This window comes from Salvia miltiorrhiza, unplaced genomic scaffold (assembly GCF_028751815.1).
Source record: "Salvia miltiorrhiza cultivar Shanhuang (shh) unplaced genomic scaffold, IMPLAD_Smil_shh fragScaff_scaffold_66:::fragment_1, whole genome shotgun sequence".
Lineage (NCBI taxonomy): Eukaryota > Viridiplantae > Streptophyta > Magnoliopsida > Lamiales > Lamiaceae > Salvia > Salvia miltiorrhiza.
In genome coordinates, this window is record NW_026651477.1 from 52,945 (window position 1) to 80,319 (window position 27,375).

The 27,375-nt window shown below is 36.1% G+C and overlaps 4 protein-coding genes across 6 annotated transcripts; 2 read left to right on the forward strand and 2 right to left on the reverse strand.

The window, feature by feature from the left end:
• The first annotated feature begins 6,604 nt into the window (after nt 1-6,604).
• LOC131003086 (uclacyanin 1-like) lies at nt 6,605-8,657 on the forward strand. Its single transcript, XM_057929566.1, has 3 exons — nt 6,605-6,940; nt 7,029-7,406; nt 7,978-8,657. Exons 1-3 carry the CDS (start codon nt 6,754-6,756, stop codon nt 8,496-8,498), a joined length of 1,086 nt encoding a protein of 361 aa, XP_057785549.1. The 5' UTR covers nt 6,605-6,753; the 3' UTR covers nt 8,499-8,657.
• A 2,985-nt stretch (nt 8,658-11,642) lies between these two features.
• On the forward strand, nt 11,643-13,350 carry LOC131003075 (umecyanin-like). The gene is made up of 2 exons (XM_057929550.1): nt 11,643-12,021; nt 12,878-13,350. The coding sequence occupies exons 1-2, from the start codon at nt 11,841-11,843 to the stop codon at nt 13,165-13,167; spliced, it is 471 nt and encodes a 156-aa protein (XP_057785533.1). The 5' UTR covers nt 11,643-11,840; the 3' UTR covers nt 13,168-13,350.
• Nucleotides 13,351-16,531: 3,181 nt separating this feature from the next.
• Nucleotides 16,532-19,619, reverse strand: LOC131003074 (uncharacterized). Of its 3 annotated transcripts, XR_009094528.1 has the most exons (6): nt 19,238-19,614; nt 19,012-19,126; nt 18,804-18,918; nt 17,763-18,686; nt 17,570-17,684; nt 16,532-17,040 (listed from the first exon to the last, which is right to left on the reverse strand). XR_009094528.1 is itself a non-coding variant. In XM_057929548.1 (5 exons), the coding sequence occupies exons 1-5, from the start codon at nt 19,336-19,338 to the stop codon at nt 17,650-17,652; spliced, it is 1,290 nt and encodes a 429-aa protein (XP_057785531.1). In that variant the 5' UTR covers nt 19,339-19,619; the 3' UTR covers nt 16,532-17,649. The 3 variants fall into 3 exon arrangements, 2 of the variants coding, with proteins under 2 accessions (XP_057785531.1, XP_057785532.1); XM_057929548.1 differs by having other exon boundaries at nt 16,532-17,684; nt 19,238-19,619; XM_057929549.1 differs by having other exon boundaries at nt 16,532-17,684; nt 19,263-19,610.
• A 6,178-nt stretch (nt 19,620-25,797) lies between these two features.
• Nucleotides 25,798-27,227, reverse strand: LOC131003072 (uncharacterized). Its single transcript, XM_057929546.1, has 2 exons — nt 26,415-27,227; nt 25,798-26,337 (listed from the first exon to the last, which is right to left on the reverse strand). The coding sequence occupies exons 1-2, from the start codon at nt 27,225-27,227 to the stop codon at nt 25,798-25,800; spliced, it is 1,353 nt and encodes a 450-aa protein (XP_057785529.1).
• Between the last annotated feature and the right edge of the window lie 148 nt (nt 27,228-27,375).

Consider the following 27,375-nt stretch of genomic DNA (forward strand, 5'->3'; position numbering starts at 1 on the left):
GTACAGCTGTGCCTCCTTGGCACTTTTTTTTTTTATGAAACTTCTTTTCCGCTTATGTCGCTTTTTCCCTTTGTTCTTTATGTTGTTTTTTGTTGCTTGTTCATGCTGAGTTTATATTCTCGCATTTCCTCTGCTGATTTAATTTGGTTTCGATGACCCTTCTTAGCGAGGGTTCTGACGACTCCTCTGTCGAGGGCTCTGATGACTCTTCTGGTGAGGATTCTGATGACTCATCTGGTGAGGATTTTGATGACTCCTCTGGCGAGGATTTTGATAACTCCTCTGGCGAGGATTCTGATAACTCCTCTGACGAGGATTTTGATGACTCCTCTGGCGAGGATTTTGATGACTCCTCTGGCGAGGATTCTGATGACTCCTCTGGCGAGGATTTTGATGGCTCTTCTGGCGAGGATTTTGATGGCTCCTCTGGCGAGGATTTTGATGACTCCTCTGCCAGAGATTTTGCCGCCTCCTCTTACGAGGATTTGGTTAACTTCTCTGCCAGAGATTTCGTGATTGCTTTTCATCCAAGTGCTCTTTTGCTGTTTCTCACCTGAGCTGCTTCCTATCCGAGCTACTTCCCATCCAAGCTGCTTCCCATCTTAGCTTGAGCACTCTGCGCGGAGCATGGAGGACCCGGGGGGTGCCACCAACTTTCGCGGCTTACGATTAAATAGTAGCCCTCTGCGCGGAGCATGGAGGACCCGGGGGGTGCAACCAACTTTCGCGGCTTACGATTAAATAGTAACCCTCTGCGCGGAGCATGGAAGGCCCGGATGGCACAACCAACTTTCGCGGCTTACGATTAAATAGTAACCCTCTGCGCGGAGCATGGAAGGCCCGGATGGCACGACCAACTTTCGCGGCTTACGATTAAATAGTAACCCTCTGCGCGGAGCATGGAAGGCCCGGATGGCACGACCAACTTTCGCGGCTTACGATTAAATAGTAACCCTCTGCGCGGAGCATGGAAGGCCCGGATGGCACGACCAACTTTCGCGGCTTACGATTAAATAGTAACCCTCTGCGCGGAGCATGGAAGGCCCGGATGGCACGACCAACTTTCGTGGCTTACGGTAAAGAGAAGACCCTGCACGGAGCATGGAGGGCCCGGATGGCGCAACCAACTTTCGTGGCTTACGGTAAAGAGAAGACCCTGCACGGAGCATGGAGGGCCCGGATGGCGCAACCAACTTTCGTGGCTTACGGTAAAGAGAACACCCTGCACGGAGCATGGAGGGCCCGGATGGCGCAACCAACTTTCGTGGCTTACGGTAAAGAGAACACCCTGCACAGAGATACTAATATATGTGCTTAAGAATTTTTGTAGCACAGGATAAACAAATTTGGGGAATGATTTGAACAATTATGGTAAATACCATAATGAAAAACAGGGTAACCCACTAGTAAGTGGTAATTCAGGTATTTCGCTGAACTCTATCAATGGGAAGAGCATGATTGGGATATGTGATATTTTATCACTTGGGCAAAATCATGACTTATATGATCTTTGATGGGATTTGAAAATTTGAATGAATTCATCGGGATATGAATATGGGAATCAAGTTGTGACAATTGATTATATAATCTAGGGTTCTAATTCTCTTTGCAGCCCTGTCTCAAGGGGCTCTCATATTTTACTAATATTCTCGTTCAAGAGTTCTTACAGCACAGCACTGGCTTTAACAATACTTCGCTGGTTGAACACGAAGAATACCCGGTTCAACCAGACTAGGGGGGAGTAGCTGATGAGGACGGAAATATGCACCAGCGCTGTGCTAAACAAGGGAATTACTGCAGCAGCGCAGCTCGACTCTCGGTTCGACTAGGGAGCGAAGCTCATGTAATAGGGGCTTGGGCCCAATTATTTAGGGCTAGTGGGCTAATGGGCCAAATAGGCTCAAGGCCCTTACTTTCTCCATTTCCTATAAATAGTTCCTTTTAGCTCTCATTAGAGGAGGGTCATTATTTCTTACTCGACAACTTGTAAACTGTAAATCACTCTCGATTATAGTGGAAAACCCCCAAAATCCCGTGGACGTAGGTCTTCTCGACCGAACCACGTAAATCCGTGTCATTTACTGCTTTCTAGTTTTAGGTGTTGGTTTCTCGATGCACCAACTTGTAAAGAAATCATATATATATATATATATATATATATATATATATATATATATATATATGTGCTAATAAAGCGCAATTCAATCTAATCAAGTGTTCCTGTCTTACTTCAATTGTTGATCGAGTAATATGTTCTTGTGTTGTGAAATCCAAAAACTCGTTTATATATTCAAGAACGACTGTGCTACTACAAAAATTTTGACACTTGATTAGATGTTTAAAAAATTTAAAGATTTAGAAATTAATTATTTTTAAATAACATATATTCCCTCCGTCCCCAAAATAAGTTCCTCTTTGGGGACGGCACGGGTGTAAGGAAAAGTGGTAAAGTGTATTGATAGTGGAGAAAAATATGTTATAATTAGTATTGAGAGTGATGAAAATGTGAAAAAGTGTTATAATTAGTATTGGGAGTGGTGAAAAGTGAAAAGTAAGAATAAATAAAGTATTATTAGTGGTGGGGTAGTTGTCCAAAAATGGAAAGAAAGAAAGAGGAACTTATTTGGGGGACGTCCCAAAAAGGAAAAAGATGAACTTATTTCAAGGACGGGGGAGTATTATATTTTTGAGAGATTACATAAATAAAAAAATATAAAAGCAATTCTTTAAAAAAATAGTATATAAATTATTATGAAACGCAGTTCAATTGATAATACGCTTCTTATCCAATCTTAAAGTCAGTGGATCGACTCATGTGTGCATGTGCAGTGTATATATATGCAAGGACGATGTACGAAATCTTGAATCCTCTGCCATTGACAAAATAGTGAAGTCTTTATTTATAGTTAATAAATATTAATAATTATAAATTATTTATATTTAATAAAGTACAGTTTATTTTCGTCAAGTTACGATATTAAAAAATACAAAACTAATACAATCACTATAGGTAAGTCATTATTCTTATATTTTAAGAGAAACTTTTGAATGCATTAAGAAATCCACAAAAAAGTATCAAAAGTATATAATATATTTTAAATTATGTTGGCGATCACTAGAGGTAAGTCGTTATTCATATATATTAGTGAACAAGATAAATATGTATTTCAATTGTAGCAATTGTAGAGGAGGTGGCAATTTGATTTACACGAATTTATTTTTATTTTATATACGTAACATATTTTTAAAAATTTTGACTCTTTATTTTTTGTTAATAAATAAAAAATTATGAATTAAGGTGGTATGAAAGAGTGGTGCTAGTTACTTTTTCTTTTTCTGTACCGAGAATAAAGGTGGTAGCAGGAAGATTATTATTATTATTATTATTATTATTAGTATTTTTGCGCAATAGTATGGCATGAAGAGAGTCACTTGTATTTAAAAATCAAACTTCGAATTTGCAACTCTTCCAATCAAATTTGTATGTTAATTCTTAGCTTTAAAATAAATTAAAGTAAAGCATGTTAATTAACACGACAAATAATAATAATAATAATAATAATAATAATAATAATAATAATAATAATAATAATAATAATACATTCATGTATGTCATCAAAATAAATAGATTCATGTGTGTTTACAAAATACATTATAAACTATTCAAACTTCTTATTGAAATTGCAAAGTTATTTAATGAAATTAATGTTCCCAATAATATATATACATATTTAATTAATATATTAAAATTATAAAATGAAAAATACATAAAGGGTAAAAACGTCTTTTTATGTTGAACTCTAATTAATTTTTGGATTTGATCCGGATCAAATTGATCCAAATAGCAAGGTCCATATTTATTTACTACCTTCGTCCCCCAAAAAACTTCCTAAGAAGGAGGGGCACAAATTTTAAAACGGAGTTGTTGAGTGTATTGAGAGTGATGAAAATGTGTTGGAATTAGTATTGATAATGATGAAAATTAAGGGTAGATGGGGAATTAATTGTGATGGAATAGTATCTAAAAACAAAAGAAAAGTTCTTTCGGAGACCCGTCAGCAAAGAAAGTTAGAAAATTATTTGGGAGATGGAAGGAGTATATTCCATGCCATTCAAGAAATTAAAAGTAGAAAGGTTAACAAATGTCAAATTTTCAACAACAAAAAAGGCCTTGATTGATGGTTAATAGCCTAATAGGTTATAATTAGGCCCATGTAGAACAGACAATGGCCTGGCCCTCTAGAAATGGGCTGATGGGCCTGGCCAACTATTTTACATCGGTTTGTATAATTTTAAAATTTAAAAAATGTAACCTTTCTGCACCCTTACAAACTATCAATACAATTTTTCTTTGTTTTCTTCGAAGGTCAAACTATTTTTCCTTAATGACAAATAGTTAATTAGTTAAGGTAGATATATCAAAAGTGTTAATAGTTAAACTCCGACTACTTATGATTTTGCAAAATTTATCTGTAAAAATAAAATAAAATTAGGAGTGTTATAATTATAAATATTGAAAGAATTGTGAGCGTGATTATAACATATTAGAAGTCACGTTGTAATTGCAAATTTGGTCAAAAGTTTTGTGTTAAATTTAGCAACTAACCTTAATATATACATATATATGAAATGTTGTCAACTTTTGTTATTTTAATGGTTTTTTACTAGAACTGTTTTTAGTGCAACGGACACACACATGTACAGTTATATGCTCCAAAGTCCAAACACTAGTGTTAGATTTTTATTTTTTATTTTATTAGATTTGAGCTTTCTTTTACTTTTATTTCTGATTAATATTTTCTGGACTAGAGAGAGGGAGAGAAAGCGCATTTTCGAGCACATATTCTCTGTAGAATTAAAGTTTAGAAACCAAAAAGAGTATTTAAACTTCCGGTATGTCATACTATAGATTAAAAAATTTAATATAGTGTGCATGTGTTGGCCTTGTAGTAGGTAGTTAATGTCCACTATAATGCGGTTTTTAATTTATTTATTTATGTAATTGATCAAAAAATAATAATTAATCTTTTACAAATTTGAGCCATGAATATTTTTCTTAGCAGTTAATGGAGACTTTTCTAAAACATAGTACTAAAATTGTGATGATGAGGTCTCCATGCGGAAGAATTTGTGAAATTTGAATCAAAAGAATGACATTTACCCAATTCTTTTTTCTCTAGAATGTTTAGAAACCGCGTGAGTAATAATGACCATTATGATTTTCTAAGAAGGGAAGATTGCATATGAAATTTCATTTGGAAGTCAAACGAAGCTTGCTCTAGTGGCAAAGTTGAGGCATTCAAAGACTCTCATTTGTGAAAGGTCTTAGGTTTGATTCCGTCTGCGTGCGGTGATGTTTTCCATTTTAGATAGTGTTATAATCTCGTTTACATGTGGTGTTGTATTGTTTGGTGTTAAGGTCCCACACGCAAAGCGTTTTTCTCCTGTGTGTGGTGATGTTTTTCCACCATTTGGATGATGGTGAGATTCCGTCTGTGTGCCAATTGTATAATTGATTATGTTCAGATACCTCTTGTAATTAAAAAAAAAAGAAATTTCATTTCAAAAAACAGTTGCTAGATGTTGACGTTGTTAGACTAAAATAAATTTATGATACTGATCCCCTACCATTCAGAGTTAATTTTATAACAATTTCATTTTAAAATATTTTTTTATTAGCCAGGTTAATGACGCAGACTCGCAGGTAGATTCTAAAATACCTATTCCGCGCCATAAAATTTCCAAGAACCTCAAAGTATTGACCAAGTCAACGCCCATATAGTCCAAGAAAGTGGGTTAAGAATTTCAGGACTTCACACTTAGTTATTCAATAGTGAACTTTTTCATATTCTATACATATGCATTTGTATATTAATTTTATATTTTCGTATGTCCCAACTCCCTTGAATTTAAATTATATACTCTTTTAGGGTATGTATGTTTATTTTTACATTTAATTTTTATTATATATATATATATATATATATATATATATTTTTAAACTATTCACACAACGGTTGTTCATGACATGAAGTCATGGAATTCCCATGCATCCCAACCATAAAAGTCACCCTAGAAGACTTTTAAACTCAAAATTAACCCCTCGTTAAAATATCTCGAAATGGATTAAATATTAACGAAACATATAAAAATATATTTATGATCAAGATACGCATACACAAATGAAAATACTAAATTCATCGACCCAAATTCTACAAATACTTTATAAATCGAGATGTCGTGTGCATGAATTGTGTTGTAGGTATCTTAAAAGAAAGACGACTTAGTTTGTGCATAAAGAATTAATAAATTTATGTTTATGGTATTGTTATAACAATATTAATTAAATTTCATATAGATCGCAATATTAGCATTACTTAGGGACTCTTTCATGGTGCGCCTTACATTCACGTAAAGTCTTAAAACGCTGCCATTTTTCATGTGGAACATATGGACCAACTAAGTCCCTAATTCAAATATTAAATAATGTAACACAATTAAAATCGACTTTTTCTTGGTCATACCGTGTCACGCTCATGTGAAGCTTCTATTGACTACGGGTGCGTAACTTATTTATGCTCTCTATAAATACAATATGTATCAAAATTATTATGACAATCTCACCACCCCACTTTGAGTTTAATAATTTCATTCAATCACTATATATCCATTATAGTGATATTGTGAAAGAAAATCAAATACATTGGTATAGAAACATCGCAGGGGCAACCTGAAGAACACTAAAATTCAATTATGGAAGCAACAAGATTAAACATGTTTGTGTTTCTATCATTAGTTGCAGCTGCCATGCTACATGGCTCATCGGCACAAACCACACACGTCGTGGGCGACGCGCTCGGCTGGCTCGTCCCACCCGGCGGCGACGTGGCCTACCGCACATGGGCCGCCACACAAACCTTCACCGTGGGTGACGTGCTAGGTATATATGTTACACATATTTATGTTTTCAATTTAATTAGACTCAATTAATGGTAGAGAGTACTAACTAAATATTACTATATTTGTAGTGTTCAATTTCACCGCAGATGCACACAATGTAGCTGAGGTGAGCAAGGAAGCATTTGATTCGTGCAATACCACAAATCCCATCTCACTATCAACCACTTCTCCAACTAACATAACCTTGACATCTGCCGGTGAGCACCACTTCCTCTGCACCTTCCAAAGCCACTGCGATTTCGGCCAGAAGTTGGCGATCAATGTCACCGCCGCCTCCGCCGCCCCAGCACCACAGCCCGCCACTCCGCCGCCAGCGGCCACACCATCACCGGAAGCGGAAGTTTACACAGTAGGTGATGCTCTTGGCTGGCTTGTACCTCCCGGTGGTCCAATTGCATACCAAACTTGGGCTAGGAACAAAGTCTTCGTGGTCGGTGACATTTTAGGTAACGCTTTCGCTATGACCTTATAAGTCAAAATAATACGCCGCAACAATTTAATTCTATAAATACTATACTAATCATCAGTACCAAATTTTATGTGTACATCCCATGTTTATATCTATTAATTTAAAAATATTTTTTATAATTAAAAATAAAATTTATTATAATACTATAAATTATTTCTAATTTTTATTTCAAAAAATAAAATTTTTAAAAAAGTATATACCATGACTTTGAATTTATCAACCTATTAGCTAATAAAAGTAAAATTAAGTGATAAAAAATAATTATATACCTTAGATTAATGGAATAAATCCTAATTAATAATCACAAAATTAAACTAAAGTATATAAAGTTAAAATTGAAGAAAATATATATAAGAAACTAAATAAAATTAAAAGTGGAACACAAAGTGAGACATAAAGTTATGGTATACTTAATTTTATTCCGAATCTAGGTGTTGGTTGCTGAGGGCCCAACCAATATATTTTTTTTAAAAAATAATTTTAACATTATCGTTGTTAGAAATTTTAAATTTTAACTCGCTCATATTAATTTTATACGTGGTTTGCAGTGTTCAACTTTACAAACGCGGCACACAACGTGTTACAAGTGACTAAGGCCGAATTCGATTCCTGCAACGTCTCCACCACCACGACGCCGCCAACCACCGCCTCTCCGGCGAGGATCACCCTCACATCCGCTGGAGAGCACTATTACATGTGCACCTTCCCTCAACACTGCTCCTTCGGCCAAAAGCTAGCCATCAACGTCACCGGTAGCAGCGGCGGCGCCCCTGCACCAACTCCTTCAAGCCCAGCTCCAACCCCTTCCTCCCCACCTACTCCGCCGCCAAGCTCAGCTACTCCTCCGTCCAGCTCCGCCACTCCCCCGACCAGCGCCGCGACTCCCCCGACCAGCGCCGCGACTCCCCCGACCAGCGCCGGTGGTCCCTCATCGTCTACCCCCTCGACGCCGGCTACCCCTAGCCCACGTACCCCTCCACCTCCACCCAGCGGCTCCTCCGCATCGGTTGCGGCTGCGGCCTTGCCCATCACTTTCTTGGCCGTTGCTCTGGCGTTCCTGTGTAACTAGATCATGATGCAGACAATTTTGTTTTTGTTTGGTGATTTGTTTTGATCTCATATACATTTTTATTTTATGTTTAATGATTATTGTATTGTTAGATTTATGTTTCATATCCTTGATTGGTACGTAATTAATACTAATAAAGTTGGTTTTTGTATTCTGCTATATTCCACCTTTCATTTTTCATTACTTCGTGATTTTTATTTCGGGTATATTATTCCAAATTTTTACCAGTGGGAAGAATATTAGCACTAGAGATAAAAGTTTGATAAGCCATAATTGTACTTAATAGAATTGAATTCCTTTATTTGAGATTGATTCTCAGGGTTTGTATGAATGATTTTATTATTTAATCCAATAATGTGAAAATCGACCCACATGCAACTGAAATATAGTTGGCTTGACCTGTCTGAAACTGAAAGTTGGCATTCCTAATCCTAGCTAGTTGAACCGGGTGATAGTATCAAAATAAAACCAATATGAACCGGTTAATGGAAAATCGAAAGAGGAAAATAATTTTATTAATATTTTTCTTTAAGATTTCGAGTATAATAAATGGATTAAAGCTGGAAATAAATAGAGTATATATGGACTTATTATTTGATTTCGGCTTCTTGATTTAAACACGGATTTCATTTAGATATAAGGGGGGTTTTACTTTAAAGAATTAGCCTTGAAATCCATGTTTAAATCAATTATATAAATATTTGGATTACTATATACTGGAGTATAACATAAAATTTCTCCACGAATTCCTTCTGGCCGAGAATTCCGATTTGTCATTATTACCCCATGACGTGGAAAGAATTACAATGCCGTTTCACTTAAAATTATAAGAGTTAGAATAGGTACGTTGATTTTTAAAACAAGATAACGAGAAATTAAATGTTAGTACTATACTTTGTAATCGTATCTCATTTATTTTCAAATTAATAACTAAAATTAACACCTTCCGCCAATATGCCGAAATTTTGATGTTTGACAAAAGAGAATATTATGTGAGCAAAACGTATCGGTCTAATTGTGTGTATAAACATAATATTGATTTAAATCTAAGTAAGAAATGGTTTAGAATTCAGACACGTTTACTAACGTCGGTCTAATTATATATATGTATGATAATATTGATTTAAATCTAGATGTAATTAAGAAATGGTTTAGAATTCAAACACGTTTAATAATTAATTATTGCGAGTGTGAATGTGAGACTAATCAACAACAATATGTCAACATGCATTCATTGTTTGATAATTGAACGAGCATAAACTAAATTCTAGAACGATCACTTTTTGAGAGAGCGATGACTATTTGTTCCTTTGGCTAAACTGTATATATTTTCATGATTGAAGGAGTAAAAGTATTATTTCTAGAACGATTTCGTTGTTAAAAGTTTGTTTAGAGTCGACCCCGGCCCCACCGTCCCCAAAGAAAAAGAAAAAATATTACTATTATAAAATTTGTCCTCATTCCCCCAATTCAAAAAGAGTATTATTAAAATTTTAATATTATATTATAAATAATTGAAGCTGGAGATATTTTCATAAGAGAATATCTAAAATCAAATATTAATTGGTATTTTTTCCTAATAATAATGGCAACCTAAACCCCACCCGCCGAGAGAAAGAAACAAAAAAAAAAGTATATATTAAAAAAAAAATCGAAAATGGCGATTGAAAAGTAGCTAGAGAAAGTAGTGGTACTTTCACATTGAAATACAATTGTTTATTGTAATGCTTGAAATTTTGAAATAAATTATTGGTATATAGAAGAAATTAATTTGATAGCGATCATGCAACTCATGAGACGACGCGATAACTCAAACATAATGTTATACGTGCCCCCCCCCCCCCCCCCCGGGGGGGGTACACGTACGTAGACATTGTAGTTTTTAGTAATTATGGGCAAAGTGGGATATATCCATAAAGAATTAATGAAATATTTAGTTTGAACGTAATAGTTCGATTTTAATTACTCTTGTAAATTTAAAGGATCGAAATTAATTATTACAAATAGTGAGAAAAACAAATAAAACAAAGAAGTGATCATAAGGTTAGGCGTTCAATTTATTATTGCAAATTCAGTTGCTCCAAACCTATAAAACTAAGAGGCATGCAAAAAATATATATTTTTTTTAATTAATAGGTATATAAATAGTATAGCTAGCCAAATTTTGAAAATGTCAAATTTTTAATCAAAATGTGTAAATTCTTATAAAAATGCCCCTGTAATTCAAAATCTGAAAATAATGATCAAGTTGAAGTTTTATGCGAAATTGTTCAATTTGTTTGATTACATCAACTTTTGAGTTTCACTTGAATTTGCACTATCACTTGAAATCGTTCAATTCGTGTGCAATCGTTCAATTTCCGCCATCGTGTAAATATTTAATTTCGCATGAATCTTTGATTTTCACATTAATTTTCAGTATCATGCGAAATCGTTCAATTGCGCGTGATTGCGCTAATCTTTAATTTTTCCCATGAATGTGATTTTTTTTTTCAATTTCATTAAGGATAAAAATAGTCTATTTACACAAAAATTATTATAAAATTTATATATTTTTAAACATTAACTACTATTTATATAATGACCAAGTAAAATGGCTATGTTTCACCAATGTCACAAAATGTTAATCAGTATATATCTTTTCTCAGTGTCAATAAATCATGTGCCCGCGTGAGAAAATTATGTTAGTTATGTCACTTTAATTTACTCAAATATTTTGGAGACCGATGTTAAAAAAACACATAAATTAAAAGGTTGTGTCTATTTAATTTACAATATTGCAATTAACTCTATAAAATCAGGTATCGTAGTTGCTACATTAATATTAGTACACAATCAAACTCAATTGCAGTCGATTATGGCATGCATAATCCAAGTTAAATATCGAACTGAATCTAACAAAATATCAAAAAACTAAACACATGATGCAAATTAAGCTTCAAAAGAAGTCAATAACAATAAGATTGCTAAGAAATAATTAAAAGAAATGGTAATATATAGTTAGCAGTCCATGTATGAATTATTCGTACAAATAAAATTTAAGCATGAAAACGCGTTTCCGCGAAACTCTCTCCCTTGTATCCTTTGTCGAGTCAAAATCACGAATCTACAAAAAGCAGACGCCCAATTTGATTTCCTCAAAGCAGTATTCTTTCCTTCTCTCTATATATTTACTTAATTATTCTATCCGTAAAAACACGCTTTCCCTCACCTATATATACACCCATTTCCGATGCATGAAAATTTAAATTACTACATTTCACAACAATTTACAAAAACAAACAAAGCTAGAAGCAGCTCAGGGGCGACCTGTTTGAACACACAACATATTTAGTAAAAAAAATGGCTAACACTAAGAATTTGGTATTGTTTGGGTGGTTGGCCGCCGCCGCCCTATTAAGCGGTTGCGCCGCCGATACGTACACGGTGGGAGATGACCTCGGGTGGACGAGGCCGCCTCTTGGAGAAGTAGCCTACCAGACATGGGCTAGGCTTAAAGATTTTGACGTCGGAGACACCATAAGTGAGTATTAATTATACGCATTTAATTTCTTCAATAATAGTAATCACTATGCATTTCATAAAAGCAGCCTAAATTGGGTGGCTAATAATTAGGAAATTAGTGACTCCAATTCTACCGACACACTCTAAAGTCCAGATCTTGGTATGAATTTTTTTTTAAATCCTCACCACCAAAAAATGTTCAAACTTGAATTTCTGTGTTGTTCTTGGGTTTTATTGTGGATAATTAGATAAAATTTTTGGAATATTGCTTTAGTTCTTAAAGTAAGAGAGGACGTTTTTTTTTTTTTTTTTTTTGTGATATAGAGAAGGCGTCTTTAATAACATTATAATTAAGTGTTTAAATAGAGTGGATCAAAAACAAGCACGGGTTGTTGCAAAATAAGATTGTTGATGTGAATATAGATAAGATTAATTTGCATAAGCTCTATCTATGATATATTGTTGATGTGATAAATTTATAATTGAAATATCTTATAATATTACACAATATATCATCGTTAAATTGTAGTAAAAATAAGACTGAGAGTGATGTAATAGTAATAAATAAATATGATATATTAAACATATATTAGTATTGTCGGATATAGGTTTTTTTTTTAGAAAAAAAAGATTTATATTAGTAAATCACAATGCACAAAATTTGTGAGGCACGTCAGATATAGATTGGTTGATATGTTTTTAAATGAAACAATTGGACATACGCATACCGCAGATACTCCCTTGAAACCAAGCATTACGTCATCACACGTTAATCTCCAATTTCTGCACAATCCAAATAACTGAATAAGTAATCTTTTTTAATTGTTTATAATCACGAGACTAACTGTAATTGTATTGTTTTTTTTAAAATGCAGCATTCAGCTGGACTGGAACACACAATGTAGCCCAAGTGACGAAAGATGGTTACGACAACTGCAGTGCAACAAGCAATTTGGGCCCAGTCCAGACAGTAAGCCCATACAACTTCATCCTTAACTCCACCGAGCCTTACTACTTCATTTGCACCGTCGGCGACCACTGCAGCAACGGCCAGAAGGTTACCGTTCAAGTCCGCTCATTCAACGCCGCCTCTCCGTCTCTCACCACCGCCGCCTTCTCTGCTATCTTCCTCGCCGTCTCCGCCTCCGTTGCTCTATTGATCTAATCCGCCTTCACTTTGACGATTGCATTTATATAAAATTCATTTTCGTATCTTGATTAGTGTCTAGTTATATATTCTTATACAGGTTTTTGTATTTAATTAACGTTATATCTATTGATTGTGTTTATTATGTCAAAGTATACTTATTCATAATTTAGTCATTAAATAAAATCGGATGGTTCATAATTTTTAGTGTAATTTGTACATATTGATAAAACAAAACTTTGTTTAAGTTTTTTTTTTTTTTGAATTAAAAAAATGAAAATTTCCAGGTATCGACACGATTAAAAGATTGAACAAAAGCGCATATTGATATTGCCAGATTGCGAACAACGTTATTAACATTGCAATCCAAAAAAAAAACTTATCCATACAATATATTTAATCTTTTACCCAACGATTCCAAATTTACTTTAAATTCTTCCATCCAAACTCCAAACAGTGCCTAAATAAATGGTAAGCACTTTTATTCTTCAATTTTGCTAAAGATTAAATGTTGAAAATACATGCTCTTCTTTAAAGACATACAACGTCAGCAGATCTAAAGGGGAACACACAACTTTTGTTGCGCAAATGAACATGATGTCAAAAATAAAAAATAAAAATAAATTAAAAAAAAAGTGCGGCAAATTCATCCGCAACCACTAGGTCAAAATAAATGAGCATCCTGTTCAGATCACAAGAGACTATCTATTGACTAGAGAAAACGACATTGAGAGTTTGATAGGAGTAAAAGACAAATGAGTCATTATCGACCAAAGACACGTGGAAACACTTTATTCGTTTGGAATGAACCGCCTAATAAAAATCCGTTATCATAATATTTTAAAGGGTGAAGTATCAATTTGGCCCGTAGAGGCCCCTGTAGCTATTAACACCCTATGGGCAGGGGTGTGTCAACTAAACCCCTGAAATATCTAATTTCCGTCAATTAACCCCTCCGACTTAACGGACGGTTAACACCGTTAACTATTTTACTTTTTTATTTTTATTTTATTTTATTGGTGGTGGGACTCACACCATCTTCTTCACCAAGCTTGCCGGAAACCTAATCCACCCCTTCCCCGAAACTCCGGCGTCGCAGCGGCGACAAGCTCACATCTCTCTCTCTCACGCTCTGCTTTTTCTCGTCTATCTCATCTCTCACGTTCAACTCTCTCTCTCGGCCTACTCCCTCTCTTGCGCAAAGGCAGCAGCCGCCACCTACCACCGCCGCCGTCGCTCCTCGCCACCACCACCAGTTGCCGTTCCTCCACGGCGTAAAAGCGGCAACAGCAACAGAGTAACAACAACAGCAGCAACTCCAGCAGCAGTCGGCAGCCGCGCGCAGCTTGGCCGCGCCGTCGTCGCGCTCTACCGCACCACCACCGCGAAGCCACCACTCTTCCTCCTTTTCCAGCCCTGAGCGCCATCTTCGGTCTTCCATAGTAGCGAAAGGAGCAGCAACAAAGCGGCTGAGCCTCCTCAACGCGCCGCCTTGCCGAACTCGCCACCAGAGCTCCGCCGGCCACCCTCGTCGCCGCCACGCAGGATTTTCGGGGAAGGGGTGGATTAGGTTTCCGGCGAGCTTGGTGAAGAAGATGGTGTGGGTCCCACCACCAATAAAATAAAATAAAAATAAAAAAATAAAAATAGTTAACGGTGTTAACCGTCCGTTAAGTCGGAGGGGTTAATTGGCGAAAATTAGGTACTTCAGAGGCTTAGTTGACACACCCCTACCCATAGGGTGTTAATAGCTACATGGGCCTCTACGTTAGGGGCCAAATTGATACTTAACCCTATTTTAAAATATATGATGTCAGACAATGTTACCCTTCAGTGCAATACACGTAAAGACCTGAATTGATGAAGTTATCGTCTAACGTAAAGCATGACAAACTTGAATTTGTAACCCAAAAATGAAAAATATATTATGCCCTTAAGTTACAAGTGGCTATAAATAGCTAAACTTTCATTATATAATGTACACACTATTTATAGCCATCTATTATGCCCTTAGCTTAGAAGTGTCGAGAAATCTTTAGCATATGGTTGATATTTTCTAGTTTTGGCTCTTCTCATCTCGATCTTTGAAAACCATATTTGATATTTGTTCATAGCCGGAAGAGTTTCGCCTGAATTAATTCGTCACGAGAGCTTGGATGCCTGTGACTGTGATCTTCGTTGAATTTCCAACATTTTGCTCCCAATCTTCACAAGGTCCATTTTAACACTTATGGTGCGTTCTCTTTAGTTGTAAATTTATCATGGAAAAAAGAAGAATAAACAAAATTTTACTCTTTAAATCATTCTTTTCTTTTCCCTATCCCTCCTTTGTAGTGAAAAGGAAGGATCAAATTTTATTTTGTAGGAAATGAGGGAAAAGAATGAAAGGATTTAAAGAGTAAAATTTTGTTTATCTCTCATTTATCTATGATAAATTTACCATCAAAGAGAACACATCCTTGGTAATAAATTTGATGTTTACACTCCACATATCACTCACAAAACAACATTATCGGAGTAATGAGGTTAAAATGCATTAGACGTGGCGCTCAAAAAAAATGCATTAGACGTGTTTAGTTTGCTACAAATTGAAAAACAACATTATTGTTAAAGCGCATTAAAATTAAAAATAAAACCAAAGTTCCTAAATTTTTGACAATTAACCCAAGGGATAATGTTTCTTGAAGCTTTTTTTTTAAAGAGGAATGTTTCGTGAAGCTTAATGAATGATCAGATGAAATTTGACCATTCAAAATTCGGATTCCTCATTGAATTTCTAAATACATGAATATTGATTCATGACCTTACATTCTCTTTTGGAAATGCCCAACATCTACTTTACCAACTCAGATTTAAAGTCTTGGATTCAAGTAAATGATCGTATCAACCACTAGTAACTTTTGTGGCTACTAAATTACACAAAATATAATAAATGGGGGAAACATGCAAAGAATAATTGAGGTGAGGTGTGATGGATTAAAGTGAGAAACCACCTCTTCTGCCAAATGTAATGTTGGGTTGCATTTGGGAACATGAGGTGACATCTAAACACACACACACACATGCCAACCAATTCTTACTTTTGAAGGACCACTCCCCACTTTTATGACATAACACTCCTCAATAATTCACCCATTTCAAAACCTACACATTCAAACAACAACCAAATATATGCAATAAATAAATTTATTTATTTCTACTGTTAACAAACTCCTACTTTACCTTTGCCTTCTGTACTTCAATTTTTTGCTGTTCTCACAATAAGAAGAAAAGAAAAGAAAAAAAGCAGTGGACCAGACTCAAATAAATGCAATAGTACAAAGAGCAAAATATTCATTGACGATCCAAGTAAACAGTAAAATGGTTAATGCACTGAACCACATGCACAATAATGGAGGACTTCATTAATCTGTAACACCATTTTTAAGAATTAAAATGCATACTCATGATTCTGAATGATCAAATTTTGCAGGTCAAAAGATTGGTTGCTTTCACTTTCTCCTTTGCTAAAAACATCATGGCCTCAAATGCTTCAGCTACACATGACACATAAAAGCAAGAAATCCACCAAGTTCCACATTATTACTGCGACAAATTAGAGTTTCCCTCCTTTCTTTTCAGATGGAATAGCAGGCCGTCGTACGCACTCGAAAAAGAGCAGTTATAAGCCACTTTTAACATGATGAGATCACACAAGAAGATGCCAGCAATAGATCTACCTTACTTACTAGTTTACTAGTCAGCCAACTACATCAATTCACTTCCTCAGCCACCCAAGAATTCAACACGATCGTGTCGTGTATCTACTCACCGTGGAATCAATGGTTCGACAAGGCATTAAAGGATGCCCCAGATGCAACCCCTTTTCATTGCTTGGTAGCTATGGAGTTCCTAGACACAGTAAAATATTTCGTGAGTATACTATAATCAAGACGATTTTTACACTCTCCCCGTAGTAGGAGGTTGCTGAGGAACTCTTGTGCTTTCTCTAGAACAAACCTTCTAGCATGTTTCTTTACCCGACAAACATAAACTTTCCAAACTAGTTAAAGCAACCAGTTACTGAAACACAAGATCATGCCTAACAATGCAAAACTTTCCAGTGAAATGGTCAATTGAATGAGAAGGAAATCGATGAACTGCTTCCAGATACAACTAGAAGCTCGGATAGGTATTTCAACCATTATTCTTCTACCATGAATTACTAGCAAACTTCATAGCTTTTTGCTCCAATAGCACTATCAATAAGAATAACTTTTGCTACTTAATAATTGAATATGCAGTTACACTTACAATTTGCTGCTGCCTCTGCTGTCATGTTTTAAATGCATAATAAATGGAATATGAATCCTAGAGATAAGATAAAAACTAATTTCCATAGGATCATACTATTCTCCTAAAACATGTAATTTACCATTACCGTAGGACCTCGGATGCAGGTCCCATTAACTTTCACCAACTGCTTCTGATACTTTCCTGTCAAGAACTTGGGCAGAGAAGTCAAGAAAGGACTCCCAACTGCATATACATGCAATCTGCAATTTTCTTTTTTTCATTTTCTCTCGAAAAGATATAATCGCACAATACAATAAAGAAGGCAAATCTCTACATACCAGGTCTTCTCATTTGACCAACAAAATGGTTAGTTGAATCCTGTGACCAGAAAAATTGATCATTTCCTAAATCTCCACTAAAAGATAGCTTACGCTTCCTAGAAACTAATTCCGCATTCTGATTCTCACTCTCTTCGTTCTGCTTACTGTTATGCAACTGTGTGGGGTTATGAGCAGACTCCATAGGAAAGAAAGGGAACTCCTTCTCCACGGGCAGCCCTTCATACGGAGATACCCTACGACCGAGGCTATCAGTAACAAAACCAGAGACCTTTTCCCTGCTCGAATTCGAGTCAGAAAAGAGCCCCAACCTCAGGGACAAGTCAAAGCCGGCCTGAGGTCCCTTCCCTTTGCTATCCTTGGAAGCTACTTCACATGTCCTTTTCCCCAAAAATTTATCTTCGCCATACGGGAATAGATTCTGTAAGCACCCGCCTTCAGCAGCAGGTTCAGCAGGTGATGAAAACACCGGCACGCCAATAATCACAGAATCCGACTTCTGAGCTTCCTGAAATCCCAATTGACGAACCTCGGGTTTGAAAGTCATCCCGTAGTACAAGGGGTACACTGAGGTTCTACTCAGAGAAGCATTACACTCCAGTTCAACACCATTCTTATTGCCAATACAATGAAGCTTCTCAAATGAAGAAGCAATGTGCTGGTTAGTACTAATTGGTGCAATTCGCTTGTTAGACTCCCAAACTAGACGAGCGGAATCCACATGTTGGGGCATCTTGAGCATGGAGCTACTGGTGGTTTGGGCAGGCATCAAATCAGGATTCCGCTCATTCACATTGTCTTTTAGGAACCTCGGAGACATGCTATTATTGCATTCTTGATAGGAAGGTCTGAGGTAAGTTCTCGGATTATTGTGCCTTTGGCTTCTGGATGCCCTTACCGGTACACACCCTAGGTTAAGTGCAGCTGAAAAACACAATTCAGTTCCACAAAGCATCAAATCATAGCAAACTAGCATTACCAGAAGATCTCAATGCTTAAAACCCAATAACGAGATAGAGATGCAGAGAACAAAATGAGCACCTTCAACACACGGAGGCAGAAGCTCCCCAGTCTCCGTGGTGTCGTCTTTCCGAATAATTGTGTCGACGGCATCATTCACACGGTCCCATAGCGTCTCAATATTGGAGTATTCAGCCTACCCAACATATAAACATAATCAGTAAACGCCAATTATAGCAAAATTCAGTTCAACCAACACCAAATCACAAATGGGGGGAAAAGGCGAAACCTCAGAGTTGGCTTTGGAGTACATGATTTCCTCCGCTTTCAAGACCACAATAGGCAGCTTCTCCTGCCATTCTTTGTTCTTTTTAGTTGCAGCGGAGTGATTATCATGTACAAGCCTGTTCGGAAACACAGTTTTTGGACAAAACTTCAACAAAATTTACCTAAAGAATTAACCAACCCAGTTTTTTTTTTTTTTTTAGAAAAAAACAATTAAGGAAATTAGGAACCTGAAAATCTGTTGGATAACCAAACCTCTGATGGGCTGGTGCCTTTCACTATGCCAAGCTCTTCGCACGCACTCGTAAGGTCTGGGTCCTGGCCTGGGCATCTTCTTGAGCTAAGACTGTTGGCGCAATCAAGAAAAAGAGAAGAAAAACCCCGGAACAGAAAAGCAGATTTGCTGGAACAGCTGAAGAAGGAATCGAAAGAAACAATCTTGGCAGAGGTGTAGTGTAGTAGTATTGGAGTAGTATGGGGTTGGAGGGGAGGAGTAGAGGGAGAAAGAGGAGAGAGATGCTGCGCTTTTTAGCATTTGGTTTTGGGTAGAAGCAATAAATGCTTGAGCAATGGGGGAGTGGGGCTGTTTGATTGATGGTGTGATGTGCCATTCTGCCCCCCACAACCTCCCAATCCCAATTTTTCTTAACATCACTCTTTTACTTCGCATACATTTTTCACTATATTCAACTTGCATTTTGTTTTTTTCACCACTTTTTTCAAAAAAATGAACTTGAAAGTCTTTTACTAATTGCTCCCTCCATAAAAATACCTCATTCATTCTTAAAAATTGTGACCCAATGAAGATAACATAGATTTTAAAGAAAAAAAGTATAATAGATTGATAGTTGTGTTTCAATGAAGATTGAGTCCTACACTTTTTTATAAATAGTGAGAGAAAAAATTTCTGAAGTCATTTACAAATAAAGAAAAAACACAATTTTTAGGGACATTGAAATATGATAATAAGGTCACAATTTTCAAGGACAGATGAAAAAGTATTTAGTGTGTCAAATATGATAAATGAAAAGTGAAAAGTTAAATAAAAAATACTCCATACATTTTTTATCCAATAAAGAAACATCTTAAGATAGGTGGAACTATTAAAAAAAGGGCAAATAGCGCCAAAATCCCTACAGTTTCCCCGAATTCGCATTTTTCCCTTGACCTTTAAATTTCTCGTTAAAATCCTTGAACTTAGTTCCGATTCTCATTTTTTCCTTAATGATGTTTTCCGGCAACTAATTGCACTGACGTGTCACCTATGTGGAAAGCTTGTGCTGAGTCATTAAATTAGGACCAAAACATCGTTGTTTTATACACGATGTTCATACACGATTGAACAGTCCCTTCTTACTCCTTCTCTGTCATCGCCTTCAGAATCACAAGCAAAATTCTCGAAGAGTAAGCAGTGGGGAAATCATCGCCCCATGATTCAATTTCACCACGAATTGCCCAAATCTCCGACGAAAGAAACCGAATAAAATCCAGCGCGACAGCTTCTGGCCAAAGTTCTTCATTGAAATTAGCACACTCGGTGGTTAGTGTTGAAAGGGCAGGGGACGAAGGTAGCAGCAGCGGTGGAGGTTTTTGTGTGGATTGGTGTTGGGAGGGATCAGGGGGCGGTGTCAGAGAGGTGGAGAAGAGATTTGAGGTCGAAGAGAGCAGTGGTAACAGATGGCGGTGGCGGAGGCGAAGTTCCGGCGGGATGATGAAGACGAAGACATGGATTGGGTGTGTTTTTCTCAAGAACCCTAATTTGATTTTGCCTCAATTTTTTGATTTTTCCCTCAATTTTTCGATTGGATTGCATTTAATTCCCTAAATAGACATAAAACTACGTCGTTTAGGGTTTAGCTTAAACTATGTCGTTTGCTTCGCCGGAAACTTAATCCTACGTGGCTTTCCGACAGCCATGTCAACATTAGTTATATTGCCGATCAATTTTATGGGAAAAATGAGAAACAGAATTAAGTTCAAGGATTTTAACAAGAATTTTAAAAGTCACAGAAAAAATGCGAATTCGGGAAAACTATAGGGATTTTGGTGCTATTTGCCCAAAAAAAATAAAGTCTTATTCATCTTTATTTGAAATTTTAACTCCACTCGAAGCTACTCCCTTCGTTCTTCCCTAGAATACGAATGATTAGAGTTTATTAAAATTTATTTAAAATTAATTAGATAGTTAATTACTCTTTCCGTCCCAATTCAATAGGCTATATTTTCTTATTCGGACGTTCCAATTCAATAGGCTACTTCTAAAAATAGAAAGTCAACACATAACAAATATATTCATATAATCCATTATTTACACTAAATGTCATTGTACTCCACACATAATTATTTTTTCTTTATTTTTTTCTTTTATTTCTTAAACATATATTCTCAATAAAAGTTACTTTCTTTTTTCTATTTTATTATAAATTATTCATTTTTTAACATTCGTGTTTAAGGTTTGTGGCTATTGAATCGGGACGGAGCAAGTTTTTTTTTTTTTTTTTTTAGGGAAACGGAGGAATTATTAATTAACGTAAATTAATTGAAATTAGAGATGGCCTCGGGCAGAGGAGACCAGCTGAAATAGAAATGTGTGCAAAAATTGGTTAGGCTTGGGTTAGTGGGCCAGGGGCGGTCAATATGTGATAAAGATTGGGGATGGGGGAGCCGTGGAGGGTGGTTTTGCCTCCCCAAAGCGTTATCCTTCATGTGGCTATTGCGATGTGAAGTTGATGTGTAAATGCTTGGGGAGCAGCCTAATTTCTTTGTCTCTCATTTTTATACTAATCATGTTCGTCATAATTAAGTTAAATACATGTCGTGTGCCTACTTAAATTGTTACTCCTTCAATCGTCTAAAATAGCTCATTATTTCTTCTTAGATTTGTACCGTAAATAACTCACTTTTCTTGTTAATGGTGCACTATAAAAATCGGTTACTACGCATATTTTAGTGATTAAATAATTGAGGGTTATTGGCATCTAAATACACAATTTTGGGTTCATTTTGATTTTCTCACAAATTTTAAAAATTAAGTATTAAAAAAGTACATAATTTTTTGATCATTTTATTTTTTACCACAAACTTTAAGAATTATTAAAAAATACACGAACTTTGATTCACTTTGTTTTTTCCCATGAAATATGTTGTTATAAAAAATGATCCAAATCATTCTTTTAATTAGCAAGTTTAATTAATTTAATTAATGATAGACAACAATTATTCATGGTGACATGATTTTTTTTAATTTAAAATATATTTTAATGATCTATATCTTGAATTTTTGATCGAGTTAGAAGCTCAAGCCATAATTATTTTCTCTATCTTTCATAGTTAATCATTAAAACAAGTATTATTTTTGTCCCACTTATAATAACATATTTTTCTTTTTAATTTATTGTATTTATAATAATACTTAAACTCTAAAAATAGAACAATTTGACAGCTATTAGTCAAAAGACCATCTAGTCAATGGCTAAATGATCAGGCCGCCAGGGCAACTAGACGTGTTGGCTAGATGAATTTTTGATTGATCGTTGTCAAATACTCCATCCACCCCACTATTAATGGCATATTTTATCTTTTTGAATTGTCCCATGTATAATAGTCTGTTTCCTTTTTGAGCTATAATTAACATTTAATTAAAATGCTTAATTAACCCATCAAACCCTAATCTTTCCCCGCCCCCCTAATTTTTCTACCTTTTTGTTCCTAGCACACTCTTTATTCCTACTCCTCCGCCTATTATCCCTCGTCCCTCCACCACCACCAACCACGTGGCTGCATCACCATCGCGTATTCACCGCACCGTTTCTAGATCCGGGAAGGGAAGATTAGGCGAATGGGGCGACGACCTCCCCCTCTCTCCTCCACCACCACCAACCTCGCGGTTCCACCGCCATCGCGCCTCCACTGTGTCATTGCTAGATTCGGGAAGGAAAGATTAGGCGAAGGGGGCAACAACCTCCCCCTCTCTCCTCCACCATCACCATCAACCTCACGGCACCACCATCGCGCCGTTGCTAGATCCGGGAAGAAAATATTAGGCGAAGAGGGCGGCGGCTGAAGCCATAGGTAGGGAGATCGAGAGTAGATTGAACATAAATGAGAATTTTCGGAAATGCTTCGATCTGTTGAATGCGGATTTTTGGTGAGAATCATAAACCTTGAAGCTTTTTTGTGTGCATATTTTTTTTGGAAATGTTTTCCGGAAATGTAGATTTGTTAGATTGAAGCATTCTGGAAATGTAGATTTTGTAGATTGAAGCTTTCTGGAAATGTAGATTTTGAAGATTTTGTGGATTGAAGCTTTTTTGTGTGCATGTTTTTTTTGGAAATGATTTTGAAGTTTTTTTTGTGTGCATGTTTTTTTTGGAAATGATTTTGAAGTTTTTTTTTTGTGCAATTTTTTTTTCGGAAAATGATGGTTTTGAAGGATTTGTGTGTGTACGCGCCCACGCACGCACACATATAGATTTTGAAGCTTAAATTGAGTTGAAAATTGAATTGGGTTGAAGATTTTGAAGATGTGCAGATTTTGAATAATAAGTGATTTTAGTAATATCCTTAAACATGTAGCCATCACTTTTATCTCCCTAGTTCAACATTTCTCAATACATGTGCCGAAAATAAACGGGCCATTAATATTGGGACGGGGGGAGTAGTTATCTTTTTCAAAACATGTCAGAAATATGTAAGATGTTGTCTCTCAAGTACAATAATGATTGAGACATTAAGCATAACTTAGTACATTTGAGCATAAAAATGTCTATGTTTATAAAAGATGACATTTTTCATACTTCATCCGACCCTCAAATAACTTCCTATATTTTTTTTTGGGTCGACACCCAAATAACTTTCTATCCATTTTGAGACATTACGTCACCACTAATAATATCTCATTTATTCTTATTTTTCATCACTCTCGATATTGATTATAACATTTTTTTAATCACTTTCAATACACTTTAACAATTTATCTCAAAATTCGTGCATCTCTCTCCTAAAAAGTTATTTGGAGGATTGAGGGAGTATATTCTTAGTGAATGTGTGTATTTTTAATTTTTACTATTATTTTAAATTTGTATTATTCTTAAATGGATATTTATTTGGAGAACAAATGAAATATTTTAAGGATTCGTTTGTTACATGGTATGAAATAAGACGTGATATCTTTAATTGTGATATCTAATTTATTAGATATTAATATCATACTCCCTCCGTCCACGAAAGAACTTCCTATTTTTCTATTTCGGGACGTCCACGAAAGAACTTCCTACTTTTTCCTATTTTGGGACAATACCCCACCACTTAAAAATACCCCTTTTACCCTTATTTTTTCATTTTATTTACACTAAAACCTAATATGGCCCACACATTAAACTTACTTTATTAACAAAGTAATTAAATTTGGGAATCAATCTCAAATTAAATCTCTCTCTCTCTCGAATTAAAATCTGTCTCACTAATTAAATCTGTGAATCACTCGAATTAAATCTCTCTCTCTCTCTTTCTCATTAAATCTCTCAAAATCGATAAAGTCTCACTCTCTCGATTTTCACAGTTCACATTGAACTCAAACCCTAATTCCTCTCACTCGCCGTCTTCCTCTCTTCCCACTTCTCAAACCCGCTGCCGATGTCTCAGTCACCCCCTCATTCCCCTGCCTCCGATACTCTTACAGGCGAGGAGTGTTGGGTGGATTTGGGGGATGATACCGTTGTTCCAGAAATGGAGATGGGAGATGATACCGTTGTTCCAGAAACGGAAATGGGGGAGCCCGGTGGTGCAACCGACGTCCATGGCCCGGCGGCGCCACCCACGGCCGTTAACTCATCGCCTTCGGAGAATTTCAACGATCGGCGTTCTACTGAGACGCCGCCGCCGATCGTTGACTCAAAAAAGCCTGAGGAATCTGTCCGTGCTCTGGAGGCGCCGCCGCCGGCCGTTGAAGGTCCCACTGAGGAAATCTATCCATTTGACCATGCACTATCCCCATGGCAGGATCTGGTTCGGTACCCCATTGTCACCCGCGGGCCTTGGGCCTCTAAAAAGGACATGCTCGATTACATTCGAGATCTGTAACATTGGTGAGATCTTTAATGTATTTGCCTGATCTGTGATGAATCTATGTTGGTTTTGCTGAGATATGTGATGATATATGTTGTGATGAAATATCTGTTGGTTTTTCTGAGATCTGTGATCATATCTGTTGTTCTGAATATGATCTGTTGATTTTCTGAGATCTGTGATGAATCCATATGGATTTCTGAGATCCGTGATGAATCTATGTTGGTTTTGCTGAGATATATGATCATATATGTTGTGATGAAATATCTGTTGGTTTTTCTGAGATCTGTGATCATATCTGTTGTTCTGAATATGATCTGTTGATTTTCTGAGATCTGTTATGAATCCATATGGATTTCTGAGATCCGTGATGAATCTATGTTGGTGTTGTGACGATATCTTGTGGCATTTATCATGATATGTTGGTGTTGTGAGTATATCTTGTGGCATTTGTGCTTCACTAGGTTATAATGTTCTTAGATGGATGGTTTTAAATATGCAGAGTAGTCTATGATGAATCATTTAATGATTTCTGAGACTTAATTAGCTCTGTCATATTAGTAGCAACCTCTATGAACTTATGGCCAATGTCAACACTTAAATAAACCATGAAGATATGCATTTACATGAGGAAAATGTGGCACAAAAAACAAAAGTGCAACAACATAGTTCAAATACAAAAATTCAGTGAACTATTATGAACTAATGTTGTAACCTTCCTTACTTAGTAGCCATAATGAGTTGTGAGTCTACTGAGGTCATAGTTATTACCTGTTTCATTCTCTGGCAGCATAAGGTGCTCCAAACTCTCCTTAACTAGCACTTCAGGAACTTCAATGCATTCTGGCAGTAGCCCCATTCTTGAGAGTCTTCCCTTGTTCATATGTGGAATTTTATAATCATTTCCACCTTTTACCTTGAGGATTTCTATGTAACAGCCTTGTAGGGTTAGAAAGACATTGTTTAGAGTCTGTGTTGTTAACTCTTGATATGATGAGAGCACATTCTTCAATAGATCATCCACTGTGTTTGCCATCTTGTCATCTTGTAAGCTCTGTATGGCTCTAAAGAACCCTAAGTCGTTGATATTTGTATCTGGACTGTTTGGTGGTTGACAAATCAAACTAATCTTGAACCCATCTGTGTTTGCTGCCTCAATGAAGTCTTTGTCAGTTGCTAAGATGTGTGGTCTTGCGTTGTCCTGTTGTATGATGATTTCCTTAGGCTCGGTAGTTGGCCACTTAGCCTTGATGGCAGGAATAATCTGTAATGCTAGATGATGAATCAACAAATTCTGATAGCTCTTGTATGAAAAAAGTAAACTTCACTGATAACATGTACCTGATTGATTAAACAGGCTTTTATCACTTCTTTAGTGATTGATTGAATGGCCTTTGTCTCTAATGTGCCTTTGCTCCTGTTTTTTGACTTTCTCTTTGCTGGCTCCTGCGTTGTGAATGGGAAAATGCCATATTTCCCATCAAAAAGGCATTCCCCTTCACTAGAAAAGTGTGGCCTGCCAACCACGGACATGAACATAACTTTCTGAATGAACCTCTTACTTTGACATGATCTGTGTGGCTCTATCTCATTAGGTAAGAGATAATATATGTCGGTAGTTTTTGTCATGAAAAACCATTTTTCATCTATGTGGATTACATTCCTCGTAGATTGAAATTTCAAAGTATCATCATCAAATCTCAAGTGACTCAAGGCAAACTTGAGTCTAGCAAGCTTGTTTACCTTACTAAGTGCTGGTTTTATAGCACTAGTGTGAGGCCTAATTAGCTTCTCTTTTATCCAAATGCCCAGCAAACTCTTACTTACATTCAGTTTTTTTGCCATCTTCCTGATAGTAGACCTCTCTAAAACAGATAAGTTTCTAATTTTCTCTTCATCAATTTTCCACTTATCTTTATGTATGATGCCTCTGCTTCTCTGCTGAAAATGCACTGGAATACCTTGAGATTGTTGATGCTTTACTTCCATCCAAATTGTTCTAATTGACCTTGTGGTTAATCCATACATTTGTGCAGCCTCTTTTTGAGCTTTGTGACGTATAGTTCCATCAAGCTGCTGATTTTGGAGTAGGAATTGTGCTAGACAGTTTTTTTTATCCATGGACAACTTCTTCTTCCTGTTTGCTGGTAACATCTTGAAGATTGGCTGCTGTTGTTGTACTGCTTGGATATGTATCTTCCCTTTTTTCTCGTAGGCTTTTTTTGATTGCAGCAGTAATCTGTAAATTTTTTGCTCATGTTTGTACTTATATAGTGTTAGGAGTGAATAGTAGCTTCGAAAT

Excerpts from the sequence above, each read along its gene's own strand:
- LOC131003086 (XM_057929566.1), top strand. The coding sequence starts at position 6,754 with ATGGAAGCAACAAGATTAAACATGTTTGTGTTTCTATCATTAGTTGCA. Across the intron at positions 6,941-7,028 it reads CACCGTGGGTGACGTGCTAG|TGTTCAATTTCACCGCAGAT; the intron begins GTATATATGTTA and ends CTATATTTGTAG. Across the intron at positions 7,407-7,977 it reads CGTGGTCGGTGACATTTTAG|TGTTCAACTTTACAAACGCG; the intron begins GTAACGCTTTCG and ends CGTGGTTTGCAG.
- LOC131003075 (XM_057929550.1), top strand. The coding sequence starts at position 11,841 with ATGGCTAACACTAAGAATTTGGTATTGTTTGGGTGGTTGGCCGCCGCC. Across the intron at positions 12,022-12,877 it reads TGACGTCGGAGACACCATAA|CATTCAGCTGGACTGGAACA; the intron begins GTGAGTATTAAT and ends TTTAAAATGCAG.
- LOC131003074 (XM_057929548.1), bottom strand. The coding sequence starts at position 19,338 with ATGCCCAGGCCAGGACCCAGACCTTACGAGTGCGTGCGAAGAGCTTGG. Across the intron at positions 19,127-19,237 it reads GTTATCCAACAGATTTTCAG|GCTTGTACATGATAATCACT; the intron begins GTTCCTAATTTC and ends GTTTCCGAACAG. Across the intron at positions 18,919-19,011 it reads ACTCCAAAGCCAACTCTGAG|GCTGAATACTCCAATATTGA; the intron begins GTTTCGCCTTTT and ends TATGTTGGGTAG.
- LOC131003072 (XM_057929546.1), bottom strand. The coding sequence starts at position 27,227 with ATGTTACCAGCAAACAGGAAGAAGAAGTTGTCCATGGATAAAAAAAAC. Across the intron at positions 26,338-26,414 it reads AAGCCTGTTTAATCAATCAG|ATTATTCCTGCCATCAAGGC; the intron begins GTACATGTTATC and ends CTAGCATTACAG.